Genomic DNA, 20,462 nt, shown 5'->3' with positions numbered 1-20,462 from the left:
AGCTTCTGCTTTGGGATTGGTTACTTGCAGCTGCTGCTGTCTGAACTTAAAGAGACAGGACAAGTGCTGACACACTCACTGTCCTCTGTTACTCACTCTATCTGTCTCTCTCCGTGTGTGTGTCTCTCTCTGTCTCACACACTCGCTCAGTCTTCCCCCTCCTCCCAGTTCTGTGGTCTTGTGTTTGTGTTCAGCTGTGTCAGTTTGGCTGACACGGCAGTTTAAAAGCAGCTGTCAAACTTGTAGGATACCCATGGAAGGGTGGGATTCAGAAACCTTCATCACGTGCCTGTCCTGAGGCACCGCAAACCCTTCCCAAAGCACCCTGCATGAGTTGCACAGTGGGATAGTGTGAATGCACTCCACTGACAGGAGACAGTGAAGACATGCAACAGCGATTTAATTACAGCTGTGGCTGTATACTGGCAAAACTTTTGTCGACAAAACTTTCTAGTGTGGACAAGGCCTAAGAGAACAGCCTTCGTCAAACTGCAGTTAGACAATTTCCCGATTCAGGGCTGCAGACAAACGCTAGATTTGGTTTATATAGCACCCATCTAGCCAAGCTCCTGCCCTATCCTAAGCTCCTGTCAACCCCAAGTAAATGACTAACACCAGCTGTAATTAAAACCATTAATAAAATCAACATGCCCCATGCCAAAGATTTCTGGGAATAAACTTGCTGTAAAAAGGGGACCATGGAAGTAGCCACCTCTTACGGGGAGTGGCCACAAGTGAGACAGTCTATTTCAGGTGTTTGATTAAAACTAAAATCTTAATCTCTGCCTCACAGAGGCAGCTGGTGGGAGTGAAATGAATGCACGAGTAGATATTGCTGTGATTCTGCCTTAGAGATTGAAAAGACTTATTAGGCTAGGTCATTTAGTCCAACCTCCTGCTAATACAAGATTGTCCCTGCCCTATAGTGTTTTGTGCATCGGGCATTTTCATTTTAAATGGCCGACTGATGGGATGCTGGGAAGGCCATTGCATGGTGAGTGGGCTGCTGCCCCATTCTGCACTAGAAGCGGGTCATGGCAGGGGCTGTCTTGTACTATGGGTTTGTACAGGGCCTACCACAAGGGAGACAGATCTCAATGAATGGGGCTGTTTGGGAGCAGGGGTGTAAATTAGGAGTGGGAATCTACCCCCACCTGGAAGCTTGCTCTGGGATTTTAAAAATTCCTCTTGGCAGAAGTGGTGGAAGGACAGCACTTGGGATAGTGACGCTGCTCCTCCTCCACCCCACACTTCTTCAGGAGCAGGAGCACTGCCTGGGCAGTTTAACTCTGGCTTCTGGGGGGAGGCCAAAGGGGAATACTGAAACCATGAGAACTGAATCAGTTTCAGTACAGCTGCCCGTGACAGAACGAAGGAGTGAAAGAATAGAGGACTTGGAACGGGAAGGTGGGAAGGGCATGGAAGCTGCACCAGCAAAAGGCAAGCATACACCAGATGGAAATAAACTGAGGAGGAGCCAAAACTGACCTCAATGAGGTGGAGGGGGAGACAAAACGGCAGAATTTCTTCATTTTAGAGTAGAGGATGTATCTGAGTTTCTTTCCATTACCAGCCTAGTTAATTGTGGTAGTGAATTGGACTGGGAGCTGAAATATATATTAGAAATAAGACATCTCTGCCTACGTCTGAAACGTGCATGTGCAAATTCCCCTACAGATAAACATGACATCAAACAACTGCAGAGCTGGAGTCTATCAATTGAACATCTCAATAGCTGATAAACTACCATTCTACCTCCAGGGAGAAATCTTGACCCCCACTGAAATCAATACAAAAAATCCCATTGTTTTTAGTGGAGCCAGGCTATCAACCCGTGGTTTCCTAGATATGGCTTCCAGAGGTTGCTATTTTGTAGCCCGCTGGGTTGCTATAAATATGCTGATTGTGCGCCAATGTTTGTGTGTAAGTTATTGAGTGCTCTAATTAGATGCTGTTCATTATCCCCTTGTCCACCTGTAACATTGTAAATGACTCGCTTTGTCCATAAATCACAACAGAGTAGGTTCCGGTTCAATTTCTAGTCATACCTGAACAAATCAAACTGTAGAGATGCAGAAGCCAGAGCTTCCGGACAGAACGGACCGTAGTCTGGCTACGTTTTCTTAAACCTGACAAGCAGTGTCGTTTTAGGGTCCTCTTCCTGTTCCCTCACTACACAGCACAGCTAGCCCCCTCCCCCCTTGAATTGGCGGTGGGAAGAGCGTCCCTCATAGGATTCTACCAACGTTCAACATCTCCAGCAGATGTGAGTTGGCTAGACACATCCCTTACCGAGGCCTATGAAGTGCTTTGAGATCCTCTAATGAATTGTGCTACACAGCAAAGAATTATTTGTCTTATTGACTGGCCTTCCTGTTTCAAGAGGGCTATACAGTCACTGGCCAAGGACTCTCTCAAGGGGAAGGATCGGTCACTCTCCATAGCACTACCTACCTACATCTGGCCTTAAGGTGATTGGGGACAGCTGGATCAGCGTAGCTACATCTGTCCCCATTCTAGACAGACTGAGATGACAAAGTCAGGAGTGCAAGCACACAAGGCTGGCCTCTGCCTCTAGTTCATGTAATCCCAATTTAAGGAACATTAGCCCTCACCTTAGAGAGGGGCCACTCTTGCTTCATTTCATGCCACCTGTTTCCATGGCACTGGTACAGAGGCCTTATGCAGAGCTTTGCAGATCAGTGTGTCAGCTGTTAGGTAACATACAGGTTACTATCTTCTTCCAGGATATTCCCTAGCAACCATCAGCTGGCAAATGAACTGGAGAGCTCTCCAAAATAACCCTTAACTCAAAGCATCATGCTGCCAGCCAGGCTAATGCTTGCAGCTCTGCTCAATTTCTGATTTCTGGTACCAGTCACAGCTCACCACAGTGGAGAGAAATTCCGATCACTTTAAATCATCTCCTCTCCACCTATTCCATGGTCACCCACTGTACTCTCTAGCTTGTCTTTAGCCCACAGCTACAACCAACAGTGGCTAGAACTAAAGATTAGCAAATAAACTTAAACAGGTTTGCACAAGCCTGCTCTATTACTACCGTGTCCAACCAAGAATCAACCTTCCTGGAAGGCAGCTGTGACAGCACATAGAGAGGACTGAGAATGGCTCTAGCCAGTATGACTGACATCTCCCTTCTCAGCCCAAACAAAGTGTTGCCTTGCAACCCTTGCAGACATTCTACTTTGGACTCAGGACTAGGTTTTCACTGCAAAAAAGATTGCTTTTACACTGAGATCGCTACTTCCACATAAAAGCCCAGGAGACAAAGCGAAGTTACGTTTTTTAGTCAAGATCAAGCCTATACCCCTCCACTCTGGGGCTGACCTTGATTAGCTACATCAAGGTAAAACTACAGTGTCTTATCTGCACTAAGATTTCACACCATTGGAAAACACACTTTTCTTGCAGCCAAGGCAGGCTTTGTCTCTCGCTACTTCAGTTCCCATCTGTGCAATGGGGATAATAGCACTTCCCTGTCTCCTGGAGAGTGGGGGTTGTGACGCTAAAAATGTTAAAGATTGTGAGGTGCTCAAATACTAAAGTGATAAGGACCTATAAGTATTTCAGGAAGACCGATAACATCTATACTTCTGGATAAACACATGAACAGCTCTAATGCCCTTCACCTCCAGGACAAGATTCAAACCCAGCCCAGATTAGCAGTGACCAAAAGCTGCTACAATGTGCTGCTCAGTAGCCAATGGTGAAATTTGTTGCTGTCAATCCAGTTTCCAAAGCAAACGTGTGTACAAAGAACAGCAGCACAACTGCCCCTTCCATTGGAGCAGAGACTGATGTGCACAAAGTTGCCCTCCTCATGCTAAGGGCGACTGCCATGGCTCAGGGCTGGCGGGTGCAGTGGGTGAAAGCTGGCACTCCCTGACCCCATGTGTCGAAAAATATGGATTTTTAGTCTGCAGTGCTGGGAATCTGGCACTTTTCACCACCACAGATTTCACTTAGGGCTTGTCTTCACTACGGCACTAAATTGGCATTTGATAGGAGAGCATCTCTGGTCGACATAGCATAGTGAAGACAGCGCGGCTACTCAATGTAAGGTATGTGGACCTCAGTTACATTACTTACCTAACATAACTTGCGTCCCTTACATTGACCTGATCACAGAGTGAAGACAAGCCCTTAGAAAATGCTCCCATCGAAGGGCCTATCAAAGAGGAGAGGGTGAATTAAGACACACAGATCAAAGCCAGGAAAAAGTGAACTTCAAAGAAATAAGATTTATTATAATATAAAAATCTTTGTCAAACAATCAATTCTCTTTGGTGGTAAAGTATATAATATGCATTGGGCTTTACTGGAAAGCGGTTTCTGACAGGCTCACATTTTAGTCACAAAACATAAAGGCTACAGCCAAATCATCATCACTTGTCTGCAACACATCCCCCCAGTCAACACATTCCATGGGTTGGGTCAGTTACACAATTACAGCAGATTAGGCATGAAGGATCTCATTACCAATTCCTCCTATTGTCATAATCTGTGAACGTTTTACTTGCAACATGAAAACGATGCAAGTGTACATGAAGCCCACAGAAAGAAAAGACTGCATTAGTACATGTCCATTGTATTGAGAATTTGAGTTAATTGGCACCTCTGCAAATTAAGAATTGACAGGCAACAAAGCACCACTACTGAGAGAGCTGCAGCCAAAGAGATAACAAGATCAAACCAAAATAAACACACTATCCTTTACTAGTGTGGCTCCCTCCATTTTGGGGAAAGCGAACTGAACATCAAGAAAAATGCAATCTCGATTTTCAGGGTAAGAGTTAAGATATAATCAACAAATGTCACCAAAAAAACCATAGAAAAACATTTCACACCATCTAAAAAAGGAAATTTTCTGCTGATCAGCAGTATTTCCTGTCTTTTCCTAGCAATCAATTAGGAGTCAGTGGAAATCTTTTAAAATCTAAGGCAGGAGGGAGTTTTTTTTCTGGAACACACTAAATATATCTGCACACACCAAAACATCAAGGAAGTCTAATCCTACCAATGGAAAGGTTGGACAGCTTCACATTTTGCATACAACCCAACCCTTCATAAAGCCCAGTTTGTATCTCTCAGTGGCATCTGCTGAATGGTATTAACCATACAGAAAGCACAAAACCCATTTCTATTAGACGTAAAGAAAAGACTGAACAAGAGCGGACAGTTGTGTGGAGGGTAGCTGGCATGGCACGACATGCCAGTGGGCGCAGAGGACTTGCCCGAAGGCTTGTCACAGTTTAGATACCATCTGCACCGTGCTGGCGTGACTCCATCCATCCGTAAAGCCTCTTCTGCCAGGGGTCTCCAGCTCATCTATTCAGTGCTGGCGGGGAGGAGAGAAAACATCAACAAAAATCCCTCCACATGCTCAATCTCCAGGTTGCGCCTCCCGCTGTCAGTCTCACTTTCGGTTGTTATGTCCAGTGTTGCCCTTATGCTGATACCAAGTTTCCCTCAGGGCTGCCTGGGTCCCTGCAGAAATGTCTAGGCCACAGGCCCCGATTCGCCTCTTTTGCCTTGCAGGAGGGTAGGAGGCCACATCTGCTGCTCAGCCCTCGTCACTTTCTCCTGCTAGGATCTGGTCTGACTCTGACCCCCAGGGCGGGGGCTTTCCACTCTGGACAAGAAGCCAGGGCCTGGGGCCAGGCCAGTCAGTATCACTCCAGCAGCAGGACCAGGGTGGGGGTGGGGGGACAGGTTGTGGCTCTGCTCCTCTCCTCGCCCCAGCAGCGAAGCAGGTCTCTGGCTAGCTCGGAGGCTGCTCCCCAGCAGCTGGGGGCAGCCCCAGGCCCTGCTCCCGGGGACCAGAGAGCTTGGATCAGTTCACCAGGGAAGGGGCGGCCCTTGGTGTCACTTGGGGAAGGGGTCGGTGCTGGTGGGCGGAAGGGCGGCACTTGGTGCTGGTGGGGGGAGGGAGGGGCGAAGGGCCGGCACGCGGCAGTTGGTGCCGGGGGACGCTGCTCGGCCACCGCAGCTCAGGTACTGCCCCCGGGGGCCCGCGGCCCCTCGGCCGCCCGGCGCTCGGCGGCGCGCAGCAGGCTCCGGCGCAGCACGGGGTAGAGGCGCTGGCAGCCCTCCAGGCCGAGGCGCACGGCCTGGGCCCAGCTGTCGGGGGTCCCGCCCTGACCGCTGCCCAGCAGCCCGGCCACTTGGTTGAGGCCGGGCATGAGGGCCACAGTAAGCCGGGCGGGGGCCACACGCTCCTCGGCCTCGCTAGGCTGCAGCAGCCAGGCACCGGCGGGCCCGGGCGCGCGGCACAGGCCGCATCCCACCACCAGGTCGAACATCTCCACGCCGGCATCGGCCAGCGCCAGGGCGGCGGCAGAAAGAGCGGCCGCCAGCGCCGAGCCGCCGTCTTGCAGCAGCAGCGCCGTGAGCTCCAGCCGCGCCCGCGGATAGCGCGCCAGGCGCACGGCTGGCGCCAGCGCCTCCTGCAGCGCCAGGCCCAGCTCGCGCTCGCGGGCAGCGGTGGCGGGTCCGGGCCGCGGGCGGGCGCCGCGGGCGGAGAAGGGCGCGCGGCGGAACTCGCACAGCAGCCGGCCGCGGCCCTCAGCCGCCTCGCGCGGGCCGTGCACGGCGCACAGCACCTTGGTGCCGCCGCTCAGCTCCACGTAGGCCGAGCCCTCGGCCTGGCTCAGCAGCCCGGCCCGCGCCAGCAGCGGCCGAAGCGCCGCCGCCTCCCGCTCCGGGATCTCCGCCTCGCCGGGCACCGCGTAGAGCAGCGGCGCCTGCGAGTCCTCGGGGCCCGGCACCCGCCGATGGTCCAGCGGCATGGCGCGGTGTGTGTGTGTGTCTGTCTGTCAGCAGTGACAGTGAGTGAGTGAGTCCGTCTGCCGCGCCGCGCCCCCTGCCGGCCGAAGCCGCTCCGCCAACGCCACCAGGGGCGGGGACGCCAGTAATGGCGGCGTGGCGGACGCGGGAGCGTGAGCCGAGCCCCGCAGAGGTAGCGGCAGTGGGACTGACGCTGGCCCTGTGCCCAGCCTTGTCCCTGCGGCCCGGCCGGGGTTCTAAGCTGCCTGGGGCAGCGCCATTATTGATCTTAGCCTGGAGCCTGTGCGGTGAGGGCAGGCGCAGGGCTGCTGTGAAGGGGGGGGGGCCTGGTGCTGTGCCCCAGACTAGCCACCTCTCCCCCCCCCCCCCCCCCTGCACACGGGCAGCCTGGCACGGGAGACAAACAGTAGCTGAGTTTCTGGGCCAGAGGCTGTCACTCCTCTGCTTTCACACATCCTGCCTTCCCCCTGCTCACTCCTCATCGGGCTGGGCTGCCTCCTGCAGGAGACACACCAAGGCCCAAGTTGTGCCTCTATGAAACAAGCTGGCACCCTCCTTAAGCTACGCCAGAGCTGATCTGTGCCATTCATGCATGACTTGGGGTTTACACTGGTTTTGGGGAGTTTGCTCTAGGTTGAATCTAGACTAAGCATACTTTAAGTATCCATTGGGCCATGACTGCTATGGTTTCCCATGCTTCATTCTTCCGCCACTCAGCTGTTTCTCCTTTATGGAAGTCTGGAGGCTGGCTCATGGAAGGGAGAACGGCAGAGGGGCATTTGTATGGTCATTACAAGATATTACAGGCCTAGGAAGAAGCCACCCTCTGCCCCTTCCTACGCCTGGTACAAGCATCTCTGTATACATTGCGTCTTTCCCTAACTTTCCAGGTGCACAGTGAAAAGCAGTACTTAGGCCAACTGAATGGGATTCATTAACTTGTTTTTGGCAAATTTTGCAAGTAGCAGATTTTGCAGGAGGCAGAGTCATCTGATTGACATACTGCTCCCCCAGTAAGGGTATGTCTTCAGTGATTACCATCCTCAGATCAATTGATCCAGAGCGATTGAGTGGTCACTGAAGACCAGCTCATTTGATCCGGAAGTTGATGCATTAAAACTACTCCCTCAAGTGACATAACTCTGTATCAAGGGGAATGTGTTTCTTGTCAGTGCAGCAAAGACACCAGTAGATGAGGAGTTATGAAGTCAAGGGGACTTATGCAAGCTACTCTGCAGAGCTTGCATAACTCACATTGACTGCTGCTGAATTTCCAGGTAAGTGTAGACCTGGCCTAACTGGCCCGATCAAAGCCAAACAGCAACTAAGCTCATAGCCCTCATCACATATATCCTTTCATTAGCACTCAGCCTACTGCTCACAGATCCAAGCAGAGGTAGGTTTGTCCAGCTAAAGGCAGGAGCTACAGCTAGAGCAGCTTAGATTAATGCAATATTAATATGGTCAATGAACAGAGTAAAGAGATTCTGCATTACCTACAAATGAGCAACAGTGGTGAGGGACAAAGTACTCCAGCAGCTTAGATCCTAATCTTCCACACCCATTCCCATTACAGCTCACCCCTCCCCTGGTTGTGAGGGTAAGGGGCAGGGGGAGGGATTGGTATACACAGACACTGGGGTTTGATGCATTTTATTTTAGAAGGTTGAAGTATTTGCTAATATTTAGTACCTTGTATGGTGCTTTGCAGACTTTACATTAGCTAGTTAATCCTCACAGCAGCCCTGCAAAGTGGTATTAGTTCGATTTTATAGACACGGAACAGACACAGAGGGGTGATAGTCAAGTGACTTAACCCAGGCTACGGCCAGAGTCTTCAGAGCCAGATTAGGACACGAGTTGCTGGCTCCCTAAACCCTTGTTTTGATCACTAGCCCATGATTCTGCTTTTAGTCTGTTAATGCCTCAAGCAGCTGGATTCAGAAGACATGATGTGCAGTATCTGTCTCCACAGACCCCACTAGAGTAATCTAGCAGCCAGGCTGATGAGAATGGGGAGAGAGTTTGAGAGCCTTCCCATATGTGCTATGAGCCAGTGCAAGTGCAGTAGGTCAGTTCTTCAACTCGCCAAGGTGGAGTTTGGCAAAGTTTGTGGCCAGTTTCAGAGCCTCCTCTAGGCAGCCAACATTCTTGCCTGTAGCTTGGGCAGACACATCTTTCCCACCGCCTTTGCCGTCCATCAGCCCCGACACCTCCTGCACCCACTGGTTGGCCTTCAGGCCCTTGTTGGCTGCCTCCTGGAAAACCAAGAGAACTCAGATTATTATAAAAACAGCAAGGTTTGGAGTCAATTCCAGGGCTGCTGGGGGAAGGCAAGATTTCCAGGCTCTGTGCTGTGGCTGACCGTGCCAGGGTTGAAGGAGCTGTCTTTTCCAAGCAAGTAGGCAGAGCCCGCATCTTTGTTTAAATCGGTGGCTCTCACTAAACTTTCCAGACTATCAGCCCCTTTCAGGAGTCTGATCTACCTTGTGTACTGCAAGTTTCACCTCATTTAAAAATGACTTGCTTACAAGAAAACAAAAATACCAAAGTGTCAGCATACTATTACTGAAAAACTGCAGACCTCATTTTTACCGTATAATTATAAAATAAATCCATTGGAATATAAATATTGTACTTACATTTCAATGTACAAAATATAGAGCAGTACACAACAAGGCATCTGTGTGAAATTTTAGTTTGTACTGACTTCACTAGTGCTTCACTAGTTGCAAAACTAGGCAAATATCTAGATGAGCTGACGTACCCCTGGAAGACCTCTGTGTACCCCCAGGGGCACATGTATCCCTGGTTGAGAACCATTGGTTTACATTACATGCATCCTGGGGAGAGGAAATATGGGTTGGGAGGGAAGAGAAGCCTAGTACTTCACATGGTCTATAATGCAGCATGCAGGGTGAAATAGAGGGAGACAGTATGCTGGTGTATATTGGGGCCTACTGTCTATCAGTGAGATGGGAAAGTGAGAGCCAACTGAAAATGGGGGAGTTGATGGGGGTGTGCAGTGTCATGGGAAACATGGAAAAGAAGAGATTTGAGTAGAATTTATCTTTTAATTAATGGCTATGAGCCTGAAAGGGAGAGGGAGATATATATTTCAGTCTTAGGGCTTGTCCACACGGAGTTTTTCAGGAACAGCTTTCAAAGTGGGTTAGACTACACTAGCAACAAGACACTCTTATTCCAGATTAAGAGGGTCTGCATGTGGAATTATTCTGGAATAGCAGTTTTTGAATAACTCCCATTGTGTAGCCCCGAAACTACCCAAGAGGTTTGTCCTTAAATTGTACTGAATTACTGAAGTTATTCTGCAGTATGGCATCCCTTCCCCACCTTTTGCCTGAACCAGCTCCCTTCCCAGGCAGATTTTGGGACCACTGGCACAGAATTCAAGTGCAGCGCAAAGCAGCTGGCAGACACGTCCCTTACTGGAGGGGCAGGGAGCTCTCAATCGTGAAATCTTTGCTGCATAGAGTTCGCACTCCCACTTTGCAGCTTCCAAGCCTGGCTCCAGCATCTGCAGCTCATGTCACCTCAGGAAACTGAAACTCTTGGTTTGCTCTTTGTACTAAGGCACAATCCTGCACTTGCATCAGTAACAGAAAAGACGGTTACTCACCTTGCAACTGTTGTTCTTCAAGAGGAGTTGCTCATGTCCATTCCATTCTAGGTGCATGCGCGCCCCAGTGCACGGTTACTGGAACTTTTTTCCCCTTTAGCAGTATCTGTAGGGCCAGCTCCAGCGCCCCCTGGAGTCCTGCACACGTCTCAGTATATTAGGCGCCACTGGCCTTATACCCCCTCAATTCCTTCTTGCCCTCAACTCTGACAGCTGGGACGGGTCATGGAATGGACATGAGCAACATCTTGAAGAACAAGTTACAAGGTGAGTAACCGTCTTTTCTTCTCTGAGTGCTTGCTCATGTCAATTCCATTCTAGGTGACTCACAAGCAGTACCTTGGAGGTGGGTTCAGAGTTCACAGATGAGCTGTCGCTGGCGTCATCCTGTGCCTGCTGAATGATGGTGTAGTGGGACACAAAGGTGTCTTGCATGTGTCTTGAACAGGCACTTGTGCCAGGAACATCGCAGAAGAGGCCTGCCCTCTGGTCAAATGGGCTGTGACGTTTCCCGGAAGAGGAACCTTCGCCTGCTCATAGCAGAACCTTATGCACAAGGTTATCCAAGATGGAATCTGCTGAGTAGAGACAGGTAGGCCTTTCATTTGGTTAGCTACTGCCATGAAAAGCTGTGTGGACTTATAGAACGGCTTTGTCCTCTCAATGTAGAATGCCAGGGCTCTTCGCATGTCCAGGATGTGCCATCTCCGCTCCTCCTCCAAAGCATGCAGCTTTGGAAAGAAGACTGGCAGGAAAATATCCTGAATGAAATGAAATTGGGATACCACCTTGGGCAAAAAGGCCGGGTGAGGCCTCAGCTGTACCGTGTAAGGTGGCTCCGAGGTAACTGCCCTAATTTCAGATACCCTCCTTGCTGAGGTAATGGCAGCTAGAAAGGCCATCTTCCATGACAGCAACAAGAGGGGCCAGGTAGCCAAAGGCTCAAACAGAGCCCGAGAGCCTTCCTCCAAAATGGTGGCAAAATCCAGTGCCTGCTTCGGGGGCAGAGGCTCCCCGAAGCGCTTGAGGGAGTCCCAGAGATTATAGCTATACCTCCCTAGCAGTGCTTGCTGGTTAGCAATTCGGAATTGCAGGCGCACTGTCAAATACACTTTTCTCCCAAACAAATCCAGATTTTATTGTCTTTGTTTTTGGGAGTCGTGCCTGGTTGTCCCTGCCTGTCCCATTCACTGGCAGCCATCACCACCTAGGAACAGTGGGGAGGATGCGTGAACAAGTATTCAAACCCTTTTGCGGGAACGTAATACTTTTTCTCCGCCCTTTTAGACGTTGGTGGCAAGGAGGATGGTTTGCGCCACAGGGCTTTAACTACCTTGAGAACCCCTTCGTGGACTGGCAGGGCGACCTGGGCCTCTGCTTCCAACCCAAGTCTGAGGCCACCCTCTTAAGGAGCTCCTGGTGGGCTTGGAAGTCATCCAGAAGGGCTGATGGCCCCACCATAACTGCCTCGTCAGGGGAGGAGGAGGATGACTGACCTGGCACAGGAGGTGGTGGCATCTCCTCCTGCTGCAGAGGGACCAGGGTAGGTGTCCCTTCCAGTGAGTCTGACTCCGCCTCCGAAGCGTAGCTGTGAATCTCTACTGGGGAGGTGGGGCTGTGGATTGTTTCCTTGATGACCTGACGGAATAGGGATCTGGAGCCACTGGGAACCCCCAGGGATTCCAGTACAGCCATTGAGCCAGCCACTGGCCCTGAGGCCAACCAAGAGCGGCCGGACAGGGACCTTGCTCCTGAACCCCAGGTTGATGGTGCTGACCAGGGTGGGCAGCTGAGGTTCTGTCTCCCCCGAGGAACAGGAATCGCTTCCAGACGACCAGTGACGGGCTGCGCTTGACCCCTTTCCCACAGGAATGGTACCGTGGAGAGTGGGAGTGGCGTCTGGCTCCCGAGACCTTTGGTGCTCTGACGAACGCCGCTTCGGCAACAGGGAGTGCAACATCAGCGACCAGTGGTACCGTTCCCTAGACCGGTGCCACGCCGGAGAGGACCTTCGGTGGGAGGAGGAGTGGGATTGATGCAGTGTTGCAGGTGAGTGTCTCGGTGCCAGGGATTGACGATGATGCCGATTGTCCCTGGGTGAGTGTCTGGATGCTGGCAACCAGGTTCTGTGCCATGAAAGCACAGGCGAACTCATCGGTTTCGGGGATCGTGATTGGTGCTGGCTCCCGGATGGTAAGTGCCTGCTAGACCCGGACTGGGATCGGTGGTGTCCTGCTGAGAACTTTGGTGCTGGCGACCGAGAGCAGTGCCAAGCAGATACCACTGAAAGCCTTCTGTCAGCGCTCTGCCTCCAGCAATCTTCCTGGTGATGGGGAACGCATCCTCAGGGATCGGTGCCAGAGTGAGGAGATCTTCTCCACGGCAACCTGGCTCGTGAGGAAGCACATCGAGACTCCGGAGAGTGGTGCAGTCATTGGGGGGGTTCCATTGGAGGCTTCCCCTTTGACGCTGGTGCCTTTCCTTTTGCTTGCTCCATCCGGGGCACAGATGTTGGAGGCCTGGACAGGGCCATCAAGTCCCTTGCCGCTTGAAATGCCTCTGGCATCGATGGCACCACGAGCTGCGGAGGCCCTCTTCTGCCCCTGGAGTCGGAGGTGGCTCCCTCAGAGGACTTAGGATTCTAGGCGGTGAGCCCTGCTCCTGCAGAGTCTGCTTGGCCTGTTGGACCTGTGATGGTCCCGCACTTGACCCCGTGTCCTTGGTGCGGGGGAGCGACCCCTCTCCAAGCATTTTTATTCTGCTTCACAGAAGATCAGTGCCATGGTGGTTCCAGTGCCGCAGGGGCGCTCTGAACTGATGCGGTGCTCAGCACCAAGAGGGAGCGGATGGCTCCAAGGCTGGTCTTAGGGCAGTCTCCATCAGTAAGGCATTAAGACGGATTTCTTGCTCCTTCCGAGTCTGTGGTCTGAACACCTTACAGATCCGGCACTTGTCCTTCCTTATCTGGCACTTGTCAATCCCTGGAAAAAATCATGGAGCAGGTCCTCAAGAAATCCATTTTAAGGCACTTGGAAGAGAGGAAGGTGATCAGGAACAGTCAACATGGATTCACCAAGGGAAAGTCATGCCTGACCAACCTGACTGCTTTCTATGAAGAGGTGACTGGCTCTGTGGATGTGGGGAAAGCGGTGGATGTGATATAGCTTGACTTTAGCAAAGCTTTTGATACAGTCTCGCACAGTATTCTTATCAGCAAGTTAAAGAAGTATGGGTTGGATGAATGGACTATAAAATGGATCGAGAACTGGCTAGAGCATAGGGCTCAACGAGCAGTGATCAATGGCTCCATGTCTAGCTGGCAGCCAGTCACAAGCAGAGTGTCCCAGGGGTCGGTCCTGGGGCCGGTTTTGTTCAACATTTTCATTAATGATCTGGAGGATGGGGTAGATTGCACCCTCAGCAAGTTTGCAGATGACACTAAGCTAAGGGGAGTGGTAGATACTCTGGAAGGAAGGGATAGGATACAGAAGGACCTAAACAAACTGGAGGATTGGGCCAAAAGAAATCTGATGAGATTCAACAAGTGCAGAGTCCTGCACTTAGGATGGAAGAATCCCATGCACAGCTACAGACTGGGGACCGATGAGCTAGGCAGCAGCTCTGCAGAAAAGGACCTGGGGATAACAGTGGATAAAAAGCTGGATATGAGTCAGCAGTGTGCCCTGGTTGCCAAGAAGGCTAATAGAATATTGGGCTCCATTAGTAGGAGCATTGCCAGCAGATCGCGGGAAGTGATTATTCCCCTCTATTCGGCATTGGTGAGGCCGCATTTGGAGTATTGTGTCCAGTTTTGGGCCCCCCACTACAACAAGGATGTGGACAAGTTGGAGAGAGTCCAGCAGAGGGCAACAAAAATGATTAGGGGGCTGGAGCACAGGACTTATGAGGAGAGGCTGAGGGAACTGGGCTTGTTTAGTCTGCAAAAGAGAAAAATGAAGGGGGATTTGATAGCAGCCTTTAACTACCTGAAAGGGGGTTCCAGGGAGGATGGAGCTAGGCTGTTCTCAGTGGTGGCAGATGACAGAACAAGGAGCAATGGTCTCAAGTTGCAGTGGAGGAGGTCTAGGTTGGACATTAGGAAAAAGTTTTTCACTAGGATGGTGGTGAAGCACTGGCATGGGTTACCTAGGGAGGTGGTGGAATCTCCATCTTTGGAGGTTTTTAAGATGCGGCTTGACAAAACCCTCACTGGGATTATTTAGCTGAGATTAGTCCTGCTCTGAGCAGGGGGTTGGACTAGATGACCTCCTGAGTTCCCTTCCAACTCTATGATTCCTGTGTGATTCCCCCAGACACTTCAGGCAACTGTCGTGGGGGTCGCTAAGTGGGAAGGGTTTGCCACAAGTCTTGCAGGGCTTGAAACTGGGATATTACCGCTGCCGGGAAGAGGTCTCTGAGGAGTCAAAACCTTAACTACTAAACTATTTACAACTATTGACTAACAAAAACACACTAACTACTCAACTAATGACTACTCAAGAGAACACAAACACTAAATGCTGAGAGGCACTTGCAGCAGCAAGCAAAATGCAGTTTCAGTAACCATCAGTGGTGGGAAGAAGGAACTGAGGGGGCGTAAGGCCAGCAGCGCCTAGTATACTGTGGCATGTATGTGGGACTCCAGGGGGCGCAGGAGCTGGCCCTACAGATACTGCTAAAGGGGAAAAGATTCTGGTAACTGTGCATGGAAGCGTGCACACACCTAGAATGGAATCAACATGCGCAAGCATTCGAAGAACAAAAAGCCACCGTCCCCAGTACAGGGGAATATGCCATTGGATCTGCAGTGCAAGGCTGAAGGGGCGCAGCCAGAGCAGGACCATAGGAATTGGAGGAAGCACCACGTAATGCTCCTTCAGAATCTCTCTCCTTAGTGGAAGCTGCCAGTTTTATGGGACCCTAATTCAAGGGTCAGCATCTGTTACCATTTGTGTGATCTCGTCTTACAAGGTGGAGTCCCCACTGCAGATACCCTTGTGCATAAGGGTTGTAGGAATCCTGTAGTGATAGCATCCCCAGCTAGTGAGTGCTCCAACACTCAGTTTGAATGGCTTCAGGGTGGATGGACACACACACGGACATAGTACTACCTGAGGTACTTGGCATAAGCAGGTGATCTTTCCAGCTTCATTATCCACTGAGAAGAGCATGGCCGCAGTCCGAGGGGAATAAGCCTTGAATAGCTTCAGAGATTCATTCAGGGCCTGTGAAATGACACACACATATACAGTCATGGCAAGAACCAGTCCATCCCAGCTCACCTTCTACGTGGCCTGGGAATGCTCCCACACAGACTACTCTGCAGCCACAGCAAGGATGGTCCCGAATGGCCCAGAAAAGAACTTGACACAAGCCACTGCCTGGCCAGGATCCTGGATCAAGAAAGATCTTCCTCACACACCTCACCTTGAAGCAGCACCTCTGCAGCGCTCACACTTTCTGGGTGCAGCATAGCCTGCATGGACCCCCTAGAGGCTGGCTGTCGAGCTCGCATGGAAGGAGCAGCAGTGGTGGCTTGTCCCAGTCACCCCAGGCCACTGCTTAGAGCTCTGTGCTTCTGAACCTCCCTCCCACCCCCCTCGCACCCAGACTCCACTCACGAGCTGTGCAGCTCCCCTGTCCAGACCAAGCTCTACGTTCATTCAGTTCCCCAGCTTTGGTCACTTGAGGCCCCATAAATTTGCAGCTCTGCAGCCACAAAACAAGTGAAACCAGAGTTTGTGAGTGGGTGTAGCTAATATAGGGACCACGAGAGGAGAGTACAGGTGCAGTTGCCCTGAAACTGACAGGAGAGATGGCTGGAACATGATCTGGCTGCCCATGGAGAAACTTATTTGGGGCATTCATACTGGATGGCTGCTGCCTTCTTTACCATAACTGTCCATTTACTATTGGTGCTTAGCAGTGGCAGAGTTCAACCGGCACCACTCAGCAAGCATAGCAAAGATAAAGGAACAGATTCAGCTCATGGCTACTGGAGATGGAGGGGGATGGAAATTAAGCTTGCCCCTGCCTCTAACAAACCCAGCTGGACGGGTTACAGAATCCATGAAACTAGAGCTGGAGAATGACACTTCACTCTTACCTGGCGCTTGTTCTAGGCTCCATTTAGTCCCTGCCTGGGGGCCAGCACAGGACACACACTGGAGTCATCTGGCTAGTTTTAAATATCTGATGTGACAGAGCTTCCATGCTTCTCTGGGGTGACTACTCTGCAGACTGTCCTGTTCGGAAATGTTTCCAGCCTGTATTTTCCCCTTATTCTGCTATTCCTAGCTACCTCCTTGGGCCACCCTTATTTGGCTCACTTAGGACAGGCATGGAAAGATTTTTGAAGGAATCCCCATCCTCAGCCAGAGTCTGGGAGCTGGGATGTGGAAGGAGAGGAGTGCTAGAAGGACAAATAATGGAAATCCTCATCGTTCTGTTTAGTGTGGGCTTAGATAAACCTGAAGGAGGGCCATGGAGCCCCAGCACGTGAACAGATTACACACCCGTCCCGTTGGTGCCCCTGGATGGAGGCTCTCGAACAGGCTGTGTAATGAGTATGTTGTGGAAGTGTTCATCTGCCCAGAACACAAATTCAGAGGCTATGTTCCAAGCTCCCCAGCCATGTGCATGGAGGGTGTTTGGGGAAACTGTTCTGCCCTGGTAGCTGGTTTACCTTTGCTGAAGCTCCACTCTCCACTTCCAGGACTACCAGTGGCTGGTTAGGATGACTGTCAATGAGCTGCTTTGTCTTCTCCAGCACCTGCGAGAATAAGGAGCTATGCAGATGGGGGAATATGTGCACGTCACCTTGGTACAGGGGTCCACCCGTGACAGGGAGAGATTTCAAACCTCTGCCCGCTAGAACTCCCTACCTCCCCCTCCCTGATAATTCTGCCCAATGCTGCAGACCAAAGACTAGGCCAGCCAGAAATGCAATGCAACCTTTGTGCCTGTGCAGAGGAAGATCTGTGTATGTGACCCAAGAGAAGGCCGTGCTGTACAGCTCCTCCCCAATAGTCACCAGTTACCATGTGGAGTCAGAAGCAGTAAGTACCAGTCCATTCAGCTGCACCCCATAAATATCCCAGGTCAGTCTGGGCTGGCCTGAGGGATGGGTCAGAAGCATTTTCCAGGAGCTAATGTGGCTCGCCCCCTTTCTAGCCAGCAAGAGGGGCTGCTGAGTTTCAGAGGGGCACATCATTTCTCAACAGCGCCCCTGGTGATCAGCTGAAAACATTACTGTTAGAGAGGACTGTCCAACCTCATTACTGCCATGTGGTTAGTACTCCAAGGTAGCCACTACAGCCCTGAGGAAAGGAAGAGGAGATTGCAAAGCGGAAAACAGATCTTGAAGAGAAAGGGTGGATGCCAGCTAGACCCCCATATTTAGATGGCACAGGCCCCTTCCATGTTTGTTTGGGTTGGGAGCGGGAAGCAGAGCCCACACTGATGCCCTCAGGATGCCCCATCCCTCCAGCATTATCCAGCTGGGCTAGTGGGCTCACTCGTTTCTGCATGTCTGCTTTGCTTGTGCGGTCCAGGTCATCCATAATCTTCTTCAGTGCTTTGAGAGCCTCCCTCAGCTCATCCTTCCGCCACTGCGGGATAGCTGCGGTAGCCAGCGTCTGGAAGCAGAAGAGGCGGGCTCAGGCTCCAGCATACCACAACAGGAGGCTGAGGTTTCTGTACTCCCCACCCTAATGAACTGGTCTGAAACCCAAAAAGCCTCTCGATCAGACCACCCAGCAAGAAGCTCCCTTCCCAACGCCATGAGAGAGACAGGAAACGAGGCGGCATGTGCTCAATCTACACTGCATTGTCCACCTAGGACGCTTCCGTGGCCTCCATCACCATAGTGTCTGAGTGCCCCCCAGTCTTTAATGGATTTAGCCCACCACATCCATGAGGCAGGACAGGGCTATTACTGCTATTGGGATAGTGGGGAACTGAGGCAGAGAGAGACCAAGGGACTTGCCTTGACTGTGGCAGAGCAGGGAATTGAACCCGGGTTTCCAAAGCAACACCCGAGGCACCAGACACAGATTCCATGTGCTCTTGGCACCCGACTACTAAGTGACTTGCTTTGATTTAAGAAGCCAGGCTAAGGCATCGCATTCTTCCTACTAGTCAACACGCCGCGCTGGGGGGCAGGGTGCTGGGCTCCCAATCCCTACCTCACTGAGGTCTGCAATCTCCTTCTGCACATCCTTGCTAGGAGCAGTCTGAACCTTCACTTTGGCAGCCAGGGCAGTGAGCGATTTCGTGAGGCTGTCCGCTTTCCTTAGCGCCTGAGAGAGCGAAATTCAGCTTAGCTCTCGAGGACAGATACCGAGTGCTGGGCTGTCCAACACCACATAGCAAGGGACAGAAATACAATCCCGAGAGAGAGAAGCTCCCTCAAGGAGCTACAATAAAGATCACAGCAGCAGAGCCCAAGGAGGCAGTGTTTGTCCATTAGCCTCAGGCTATTAGCCAATCTCACCCCACAGTACTTGCCACCCCTCTCTGGTACTAGCCAATATCCAATGCTTCAGAGAAAGCCATTAAACCCCAGAAAGATGCACCTCACTGACCCCTGGGGGGGGACTCCCTCTTGACCCTAGCTGGGGATCAGTTTACACCCCACAGCACGACGACTGGAGTTCTTTGCTTAAGTAATTGCAGCTGACAATAGTGTTTGTACTAAGGGTTCTGTCTGCACAGTTCTGCTCCAGGTGAGTGCTTACAGATCTATGATATCAAGAGCTGAACTACTATGATGCTGGGAAAGCATCATACCATAAGACACCAGCCCATGATTGGAACTGCAGATGATGCAAGGCTAGCAGAAAGCATTTCTTCTCCATTTCTCTCACCCCTTTAGCCATCCTTTGCCATCTTTCCTCCCGCCAACCTGGCTTGGCATGGCAGGAGCTCAGGACACTGACAGTGCAGACTCTCCCACTGCACTGCCAGACTGACCGACATAGATGGAGGGTGTGCAATGCAATAGTATTGCATCGAAGGCTCCCCAGCTCCACCCACTGGCTGGCTGCATGGCCAGGGAGCCTCCTGCACAGCTCTCCTGGATGAGTTTCTAGCCTCATGCATCTAACCTGCACTTCTGAAGCTGAAGTTAGAAGCTGCAAATGCTGCAGGCACCTGGGGCCAAGTGCTCAGCTGGTGTAAAGTGATATGGAGTCAATGGTGCAAGGACCATTTAGCCCAGTGGAGGACCTGGCTCTTAATCTTTAATACAGATGAAAACCTCTGGTCCACAATGGGGTTGCCATTCACGCTCTAGAAGGCTACCCACAGGACTTGGATTTCACAGTGATCCCCCTGCTCTCTCCACTTACCTTCAGTGCTTCACCACCAGTGATTGCAACTATTCTCCGGATGCCTTTAGCAATCGCTTCTTCAGAGATGATCACAAAAGGGCCAGCATGGCTGGAATTCTGCAGGTGGCTTTGGAAAAAACAGACATGGACCCCTGAGGTGAGACGGCTAAAATTCCTATCAGGCTCCTCCCTCCCTCCCCGTTCAAATACTCACGTCCCGCCACAGAACTCGACAGAAGTGATGGAGCCAGCAGCGCTTGAGGGGTCAGCCAGCATGTCCTCTATGGGGATACCAACGGAGACGACACGCACGGGATCGGGGTAGGTCTCATCAAACACAGCCCGCAGGCCCTGGATAGCTTTGGCTGCTGCCAGAGGGCAATCCTTTGCATACACAGTCTGGGGAGGACAAAGTCAGGGGGATCAGATGGGCACTGCCAGCACAGATGGAAATGCAGATACAGTTTAACAGCTGTAACCAAAGCATCAGAACTTTTCATCTCACTTTCAACAGTTGCATCTGTCTCTGGGCGAGTAGCCTCAACTCTTGTCCCTTCTCCTCTGAGACACACCCGTTTTCTGCTAACTGCGGCTTCAAGAGTTAGATTCGTAGCCTGGCAGATTTCAGCAACCAAATTAGCCTATGGCGAATGGCTCATCAATGATCCAGCGACACCTGCATG

The 20,462-nt window shown here is 51.5% G+C and overlaps 3 protein-coding genes across 4 annotated transcripts in view; 1 reads left to right on the top strand and 2 right to left on the bottom strand.

Annotated features, from left to right (window-relative positions):
* The window catches only part of LOC137163290 (RNA-binding Raly-like protein), a 51,954-nt gene extending 50,079 nt beyond the window's left edge, over positions 1 to 1,875 (top strand). The window contains exon 8 of the mRNA XM_067563470.1: positions 1,678 to 1,875. The gene's annotated coding sequence lies outside the window, so the exon portion shown is untranslated. The remainder of the gene's footprint in view (positions 1 to 1,677) is intronic.
* Positions 1,876 to 4,242: 2,367 nt separating this feature from the next.
* Positions 4,243 to 7,896, bottom strand: EXOSC6 (exosome component 6). The gene has a single exon (XM_067563467.1). The coding sequence runs from the start codon at positions 6,807 to 6,809 to the stop codon at positions 6,012 to 6,014; it is 798 nt and encodes a 265-aa protein (XP_067419568.1). The 5' UTR covers positions 6,810 to 7,896; the 3' UTR covers positions 4,243 to 6,011.
* A 240-nt stretch (positions 7,897 to 8,136) lies between these two features.
* AARS1 (alanyl-tRNA synthetase 1) overlaps positions 8,137 to 20,462 on the bottom strand; it is a 34,454-nt gene continuing 22,128 nt past the window's right edge. For both annotated transcript variants that reach the window (XM_067563466.1, XM_067563464.1), the window contains exons 15-21: positions 19,994 to 20,178; positions 19,798 to 19,906; positions 18,634 to 18,747; positions 17,965 to 18,084; positions 17,133 to 17,219; positions 15,559 to 15,672; positions 8,137 to 9,065 (exon numbers count right to left, since the gene is read on the bottom strand). In XM_067563466.1, the coding sequence (XP_067419567.1) occupies positions 8,880 to 9,065; positions 15,559 to 15,672; positions 17,133 to 17,219; positions 17,965 to 18,084; positions 18,634 to 18,747; positions 19,798 to 19,906; positions 19,994 to 20,178 (915 nt within the window). In that variant the 3' untranslated portion in view covers positions 8,137 to 8,879. The remainder of the gene's footprint in view (positions 9,066 to 15,558; positions 15,673 to 17,132; positions 17,220 to 17,964; positions 18,085 to 18,633; positions 18,748 to 19,797; positions 19,907 to 19,993; positions 20,179 to 20,462) is intronic.

The sequence above is a fragment of the Emydura macquarii genome, unplaced genomic scaffold (assembly GCF_026122565.2).
Source record: "Emydura macquarii macquarii isolate MOO-44397 ecotype Brisbane River unplaced genomic scaffold, CSIRO-AGI_Emac_v2 contig_2503, whole genome shotgun sequence".
NCBI lineage: Eukaryota > Metazoa > Chordata > Testudines > Chelidae > Emydura > Emydura macquarii.
Note: the sequence above shows the minus strand (reverse complement) of the source record. Positions and strands in the feature narration are given on the sequence as shown.